Below are 7,918 nucleotides of genomic sequence, written 5' to 3'. Positions count from 1 at the left end.
AAACACAGCTTATCATCTTCTACTTCTCTTCTACCTTCGATTTTGGAGAAAAGTGACAGTGCAAAGGAGAGTGGAGGAGTAGGAGGAGGAGACAATAACGAACAAGTGAAAAAGGAAGAGAATAGGAGCGTGTCAGCAGCAGTTTCTTCAATAAAGAGACGTTTATTGCAAGACGATGATGATGTTGTTAATAAAACTAGGGAGGAGGAGGAGGAGGAGGAGGAGGAGGAGGAGGCAGATGGAGATGAGGAGGAGGTGGAGGATGATGATGAAGAGGAAGATGAAACTACGTTACCTGTATCACAAATGACACTAACCGAAAATACTATATTAGGCAGTTATATTTTGAGATGGTTGAAAAAAGAAAAGGAGATTGATCAACATTTTGGACCAAGAATCAAACCATTTTGTGGAAAATTTTTACTGGGTAGCAAAGTAATGACATTCGACAATGATGGTAGTGAAATAATTCTAAGTAATCCTGAAAGAGATGAACAAACTGGAGAATTAGGTGTACGCAAGTTTCCAGTCACACAAGGCCTTTGCGAGCTGATTTTCATGAAAAATCCCTACATATTTCTAGTAACTGAAAAAGATAAACACATTTACAGACGAATTCTTATTTGGACTAATGTTTATAGAAAAGGTTATCGTACTGATGGCAAAATTGCTAATTACAATCAAACAAAGTATAAGTCAATAATAAAAAAAATACTACAACTCGCCGATGAAGCTACTCCAAAGAAACCATCAACAACAACAACAGCTGATGATGATGACCTGCTGAAAAAATCATTAACACCAGCAGCAGCTCGTACACCATTCATGCAGCAGCAAAAGAAAGTACAAGGTCGAGGATTGAAAACTCTGTACAATATTGTTCCAGACAACAGTGACAATAATACATTCATCGACTACATTTACTGGAATAACCCTAATGAGTTGGTTGATAGGCTCCACCTGCTTGATGAATCACACGCAGTTGGCAATACTGGTCATCAAAACGAAATCAATTCGATTTTAGAAGAACTAATTGAAAATGGATATATAGAGGGCATTGCACCGGCACCAATTTAAGTGAGGTGGAGAAAAAAATGTGATGGAAAGGGGTTTTTACAAAAGAAAAGGACGCGATTGGTAGAAATGTGTTCAGTTGGTTGGTGTCTTTTATGATGAAATGAGGTCTAGTGCTCCTCCTTCTCAGTATTATCATTATTGTTGTAGCAACAACATCAGATGCAGAAGAAGAACAAGTAACCAACTGTTAACAGAAATGGATCCTGTTGGAAACATAATTATCCATGGCAGACGAGTTACTAATGTTGGTAATCCACGTAACAATAGAGACGCTATCAATGTAAATACGTGTAAACAGTTGATTGAGCAAGCAATTAAAGAATTTACATCTTCGCCATCGTCATCAACACAATTAACAGAAGAAGAGATGATTAAATCACTGTTGAATAGTGAAACACTAATGGAAAGAGTGAGAGAAATTACAGTGTCTGCGTTTGCAATTATTGCCGATGCAATTTCAAAGGAATTGTCACACGATACTCTACATCAAGAGCTTATAAAAGAAAGACTCATTAGCAGAATGCAATAAATACAGCACTTATCGATTGAAACAAACCATTTGATGGCTGTCTTTGGAAAGGGGAAGATATTGAGTACTTGTTCAAGTGGTGGGGGAAAAAGTCACTCAAAAAAAGGACGTGGAATTCTGAGTGATATTTCTGGTGCAGTTGGAAGTGTTATAAATAAATCCATTGACTTATTACCTGTGGAACTCCACATACCAGGTAAAAAAAAAATATTCTCAAAGTAAACAGTATAGTGCAAGATAAGCTGTAGTCAATCTAGATATAATAATAATTATGGCGATATGTTTTTTTTTTAATTTTGTAGGCTACTCGTACTGCGGACCAGGGACAAAATTAGCTAAAAGATTAGCAAGAAACGACCCAGGTGTAAATAAATTGGACGAAGCTTGCAAGAAGCACGATATTGCGTACGCGAACAGCAGCGACACAGCAAGTAGAGCAGTAGCTGATAGAGAGTTAGCAGAGCGTGCTTGGAGCAGAGTAACATCTTCAGATGCAGGTCTATTGGAAAAAGCAGCGGCATTAGCTGTAACCAATATAATGAAAGCAAAATCAACTTTTGGAGGCGGGATGAGACGGAGAAGAAGAAGAAAGGCAAACAGACCAACAAGTCTACACAGTACGATAAGGAGAAAACGGATGAGGGGGAGGGTAGTGTCAGGTTGAGGAATCTATTTGAGACGTCAACCGCAGTTACAGCCATACATGGTGAGAGGAAGAGGAGGAGGAGTGGGGGGGAGCAGCAGAAGGAAAGGAAGTGGAAGAAAAAAATGTCATCATCCACATTAAAAACTTCGATAATAGCCTTACCAGATAGAGCACTTAGCGAAGCTGATCTCTACAAGTATGCTTGTATTTTACGATTGAAAAATTTTTGTGGTGTCTTTATGCGTAATACATTACCTCTTTGTGGACCACGAAGTCAAGAGTGCGCGTGTATAAATCTCGATATACTAGGTGGACAAGGAACACATTGGGTGTGCTATGTGAAAAAGGACAATGTTGTTCACTACTTTGACGCTTTCGGCAATCTTAGACCACCACATGAATTTATAGCCTACATGCGTCGTGGACAAACACTGGCCACAACAATAGAATACAATTTTGAACGTAAACAAGAGAATGTTTACTCACACATTTGTGGACACTTATGTTTAAAATTTCTTGTAGATGAAATATATGGCACTCATTTTTTGTAATCTCAATATTATGTAAGTTTGAAAATGAATAACCACAATTTTATGTAAGTTTGAAAATGAATAAAATAAAGTGTTTGTGTGTGTGATTAACTTATCTTCTCAGTTTTTTTACAACTTACCTATTCTTTAGAATAAGAGAGAGAGAGAGAGAGAGAGAGAGAGAGAGAGAGACTATCCTCACTCACTATTGATTTTCCGCAAAATCTAGAATATAAAAACACAATGCATTAACAGGTGTTTGTCATTGAGTGAGTCAACTTTGACATAACAAGATGCTTTGTTTTGGTGGAAACAAGCCAATTTTGATAAGCGAGTTTTATCCGCCAATAGATACTAGAGATGATGAGGAAGGCAACAATGGAGGTTGGGAGCTAGGATTGCTCAGTTTTACATGCAATAACTCAATTCCAAATGTTGAAAATGGTTTCAACAATAGGTTGGAATTTTTGACCAAAAAACCAAAACAGAAACGAAGTAATAGTACTATTACTACTACTACTACTACTACTACTACTATACTACTACTACTACTACTACTGCTAATCGATTAGAACTCACACATGACAAAATTCTCGGTATTGGCATGGTGGATAGTTATTCGCTGTGGAATCTACCTTCAAAAACATCACCGTCCATAGGTGGTGGTGGTGGTGAGGAGAAGGAGAAGGGGGGAAAAAAGGAAAAAGTGACTAAGAATAAAGAACAAGATGAGAGTAGCACAGGAGGAGGAGGAGGAGGAGAAGGAGAACAATGGCAAAGTATATTTCTTCCAGAAGGCAGTTTCGAATTTCACACAATAAAAGATTTATTAGAGTCTAGATTGAAAGAGCATGGTGTTAAATTAAATCTTGCACTAGATCCCTCCACAATGAAATGTTCTTTCAAATGTGATTGTCAATTAAGATTTTCGTCGGACGACTCAATAGGTAAACTGTTGGGAGTTAAAAGTAATAGAATTATAGAACCTAATTTAGAAGCAAAGAGTGACATAGCAATGAAATTGGATAGACCTAATGTTGTACGTGTACTGTGTGATATTGTTCACGGTTCATTCACAAACGGTGTACAGGACCATGTTCTCTACGAGTTTTACCCTATGATCGATCCTGGCTATAAAATAGCTATCGTAGCAAACACTGTAGTCTATTTGCCTGTGGACAGCAAACGCATAAGTTCTATCACATTGCAAATTGTAGACGAAAGTGGACTACAAGTTAATTTTCGTAACAAACAAATCAATATTACTCTTCATCTGAGGAAACAGCAATAATGGTACTATTGTTTGTTAAACGACTTGGTGGTAATAGGCGAGAAGGAAGAGAAGAAGATTCTACACGACTATTGGATTTGCCAAATATTGATAATACATGAACAACTAACAAAAACGTCATTCGTCTGCCAGACACTGCAGAGCTAACATCTAAAAGTATTAATTATCTACTAAACAGAGGACTACACGTAATTAGTACAAAAAGAACAAAGTGAAGAAGAAAAATGTCAATTTTGGATGTAAGGAGAAGCGGGCCGTTTTCAGACGACAGCATTACCTCTTATGATTTTCACACTCATGCACCCTACAATAGAAGTTTTGCAGCCAATGACGAGATCAAATTATGTGTCCAGCAAACGGACATTTATACTCTTCCATCAGAGAGTTATCTTCACTTGGAATTTACACTTACCACAACAGATGGAAAGGCAATAAATACAGCAGCATGTGTACCCGGATTTTTCGCTTTTCTATTTTCTGAAATTCGTTATGAAATTAATGGGGCTGAGATTGATAGTACTCGAAGTCCAGGCATAACTACACTTTTGAAAAATGCTGTCACTTTTGAAAAAGATGAACAGGAGAAAATGGAGAATTCCGGCTATTATTACGATTCTACCAACGGATTTAAACCATTTTCGGTGAATGGAACAGACACAAATATTCTCGATGTACCACTACGCTATCTGTTGGGTTTTGCGGAAGGCTATAGACGTATTATGCTGAATGTCAAACAAGAATTAGTGTTGAGACGAGCTGCAACGATATTGATTGTCTTAATACCGAAGGTAAAATTGACATTAAACGCCTAGAGTGGAGGATACCGTACATTGAGGTTTCTGATGAAGCAAAACTTTCTCTATTGAAAATGGTTAGAGATGATACACCTATACAAATGTCATTCAGACATTGAGAACTTTATGAGTATCCGTCTGTACCATCAAGCACAAAGCATTCATGGAGCGTGAAAACTGCATCACATATGGAAAAACCAAGGTATATTGTTGTTGCGTTGCAAACTGCAAGACGTGGTGTGACGACAAAGAATGCATCTCATTTTGACAAGTGTAAAGTAAAAGATGTACATGTTTATCTGAATACACGTTACTTTCCCTACGAAACTATTGACGGGGATGATTCTCGTATGTATAACATGTACACACAATTCAATGGAACCTATAATCATGGAGATACACGTGCCGGAATTCCACTCCTACCAAAGTCTGCTCTACAAAAGTTGCCGTTATTTGTTTTCGATTGTTCACGACAGACAGAAACGCTGAAAACCGGCAGTGTGGACATAAGAGTTGATTTTGAAGCAACTGAAAATATCCCAGAATCTACACGTGCCTATTGTCTCATGATCTACGATGTAATTAAAGAATACCGCCCCTTAACTGGAACGGTTCATTCGGTCTGATAAAGTAGTAGTAAGATTAAAAAAACTTTTGAGATTATTTAAATTTAAAATATAATGTGATTTGTAAACACAAACAATGTGATTAAAAAAAAAATTGTGTAACATTGTGTTGCTAATGAAAAAAAAACAAAAAAAGGCTATAAAGCCGAAAAATCTAATTGTCTTTTTATTTTGTTGAACCAGCTATTTAGTGTATGAAAAGTAGAAGGAGGTAAAGTGTGTGTGTGTTCAATTACATTATGATGATGAATCCTACTATCCAGGCCACCCATAAACGAAATTAGAATAGTTGATGTCACATCCATTTCTAAGATTTATAAGATCCCAATCAGGGTAGCCTTCAGGCGTTAGAGGATAGGGCACATCCTCTTGGCGCTCTGGGAGTGGTGGGGTTAATACGAGCATGTTGTGGGTATAATCGTCATCTTCTTCTTCATAATGGTGGACCTGCTGTCTGTATGTGTAGAATGAGGTGTCATTACGACTATTACTGTTAGGGCGGGAGGTGCTGCCGCGATGACTAGAAGGGTAATATCTGTTAGGGTGGGAGGAGGAGGCGGAGGAGGAGGTGATGCCGCGACGACTATGGTAATATCTGTTAGGGTGGGAGGAGGAGGTGGAGGTGTTAGTTAGTGTATTGATGGAAAAGAAGGGGGTGCCAGTTAAGTTGAGTGGAACCACCTTTTGAACGGTAACAATCTCATTAAAGTAACGATTTTTTTCCCAACTAATGCCATTAAGATCGACTTGTACTCCCATTTCTTTTACTCCCTTTTCTTCTTCTTCCACCACAATTTCGTTTTCATCTACCTGTATTCCGATTTCTTTTTTTTTTCTTCTTCCACCACAATTTCGTTAAATTTATTCATTTTTTCCCTGAAAAAACAATGCATGTGAATCGTGAAGAACAACACACACACACACACACACACACACACACACACACAACACAACCAAATAAAAGTAGTAGTAGTAGGTGAGAACATAATATTATTAGTTTAATTACATGAGATGATGAAGAGAATATGAAGGTGATGGTAAACTGCCTTCATCCAGGCAGGCCGCTGGCCACGATGAGGGGTGGGAGGGAGGGAGGGGAAAAGGAAAGGAAGGGGATTAGGCTTGTGCTATTAAGGTGATTGCCTGATGCTGAACCAGCCATCAATCGACCTCTTGCAATACCTGCATTTTTGTGAACTTAGCAAGCATAATTTGCATGCTAAGTACATGCAGGGGAGTAGGAGACATAAAAAGTTGTCAACTATCCTACACATTGAACACACACTAGTGACATGATGTCGATGGTCTGGCTCATCGAGGTCATCATCATCCAGACTATCGACATCATCATCATCATCGACTTGTGTGTTTTCTGTGAATAGCTGACTCCTTATTTGCATGTTCCTTCTTAAAAAGGACATAATTCTCCTCTCCTCAAAGCTGCCGGTGTCTGGTGCTGAGGAAGTGGAGGTATGTGGTAGGTTGATGGGTGAGGAAGGCCATGAATAAACATCATATAGTGTTGTGTCACAGCTGGTGTTTGGTGCTGAGGAAGTGGAGGTATGTGGTAGGTTAATGGGGGAGGAGGAGGAAGAAGGTCGGGGGCTGGAAGTCGGGGATGAAGGTCGGGAGCTGTAGGGAGGGGGTGGGCCATACGGAGGAGGTGGAGAATGTGAATAGGGGGGAAGGTTGGTTGGCTGCTCCTCATTATTGTTCATGTCTGGAAAACGACATACACACACCTTCATCAAAATGCAACACAGAACCAGCAAAAAATCGATAAAAGTCTCTTTATTGTGTTGACAGAGAGAGAGAGAGTGACTGGGTCAATGAGACACTTACTAGCAAAACAAAAAATCAATAAGATGACTTACTTTGTTTGGAGACACAGAGAGAGAGAGAGAGAGAGTGACTGGTTGTCTGTACTGTAAGTGATCGCTCACACACAAAGTAGCGGAGACGCAGAAAGAGAGAGAGTGACTGGTTGTCTGTACTGTAAGTGATCGCTCACACACAAAGTAGCCTACTGCTCAAGAGAAGAAGAGACAATAATTGTGTGCACAAGTGAAAAAGTGTCAACCCCTTTTATAAAATATTGCCAAAGATGAGGCAATAGTGTTAGTGGTGACAGTGGGCGGGCGGGGTGGCGGCAGCAGGCAACGACACCACCACCACCACCACCACCACCGACCAGTAAAAATCTTTTAATTCTGTTGACGTGTACAGCTTTTAATTCTGTTGACGTGTACAGCTTTTAATTCTGTTGACGTGTCAGCTTTTAATTCTGTTGACGTGTACAGCTTTTAATTCTGTTGATGTGTACAGCTTTTAATTCTGTTGACGTGTACAGCTTTTAATTCTGTTGACGTGTACAGCTTTTAATTCTGTTGACATGTACAGCTTTTAATTCTGTTGACGTGTACAG

At 39.0% G+C, this 7,918-nt stretch overlaps 3 protein-coding genes across 3 annotated transcripts; 2 read left to right on the top strand and 1 right to left on the bottom strand.

The window, feature by feature from the left end:
• Nucleotides 1-305: 305 nt before the first annotated feature.
• On the top strand, nt 306-5,765 carry LOC120354960. Its single transcript, XM_039443166.1, has 2 exons — nt 306-1,014; nt 5,411-5,765. Exons 1-2 carry the CDS (start codon nt 307-309, stop codon nt 5,435-5,437), a joined length of 735 nt encoding a protein of 244 aa, XP_039299100.1. The 5' UTR covers nt 306; the 3' UTR covers nt 5,438-5,765.
• On the top strand, nt 1,613-2,285 carry LOC111043400. Its single transcript, XM_039443167.1, has 2 exons — nt 1,613-1,802; nt 1,909-2,285. Exons 1-2 carry the CDS (start codon nt 1,640-1,642, stop codon nt 2,268-2,270), a joined length of 525 nt encoding a protein of 174 aa, XP_039299101.1. The 5' UTR covers nt 1,613-1,639; the 3' UTR covers nt 2,271-2,285.
• Nucleotides 5,749-6,424, bottom strand: LOC120354544. The gene is made up of 2 exons (XM_039441884.1): nt 6,368-6,424; nt 5,749-6,257 (listed from the first exon to the last, which is right to left on the bottom strand). Exons 1-2 carry the CDS (start codon nt 6,384-6,386, stop codon nt 5,749-5,751), a joined length of 528 nt encoding a protein of 175 aa, XP_039297818.1. The 5' UTR covers nt 6,387-6,424.
• Between the last annotated feature and the right edge of the window lie 1,494 nt (nt 6,425-7,918).

The sequence above is a fragment of the Nilaparvata lugens genome, chromosome X, assembly GCF_014356525.2.
Source record: "Nilaparvata lugens isolate BPH chromosome X, ASM1435652v1, whole genome shotgun sequence".
Lineage (NCBI taxonomy): Eukaryota > Metazoa > Arthropoda > Insecta > Hemiptera > Delphacidae > Nilaparvata > Nilaparvata lugens.
The sequence above is the reverse complement of the archived record's forward strand: the minus strand, read 5'-3'. Positions and strand labels throughout refer to the sequence as shown.

Bases quoted from the DNA above. Each gene is read 5' to 3' on its own strand.
- LOC111043400 (XM_039443167.1), top strand. From the start codon at position 1,640: ATGGCTGTCTTTGGAAAGGGGAAGATATTGAGTACTTGTTCAAGTGGT. The intron at 1,803-1,908 runs GTAAAAAAAAAA...TTAATTTTGTAG, and splicing joins TGTGGAACTCCACATACCAG to GCTACTCGTACTGCGGACCA.
- LOC120354960 (XM_039443166.1), top strand. From the start codon at position 307: ATGACACTAACCGAAAATACTATATTAGGCAGTTATATTTTGAGATGG. The intron at 1,015-5,410 runs TCGATTTTAGAA...AAAATATCCCAG, and splicing joins GTCATCAAAACGAAATCAAT to AATCTACACGTGCCTATTGT.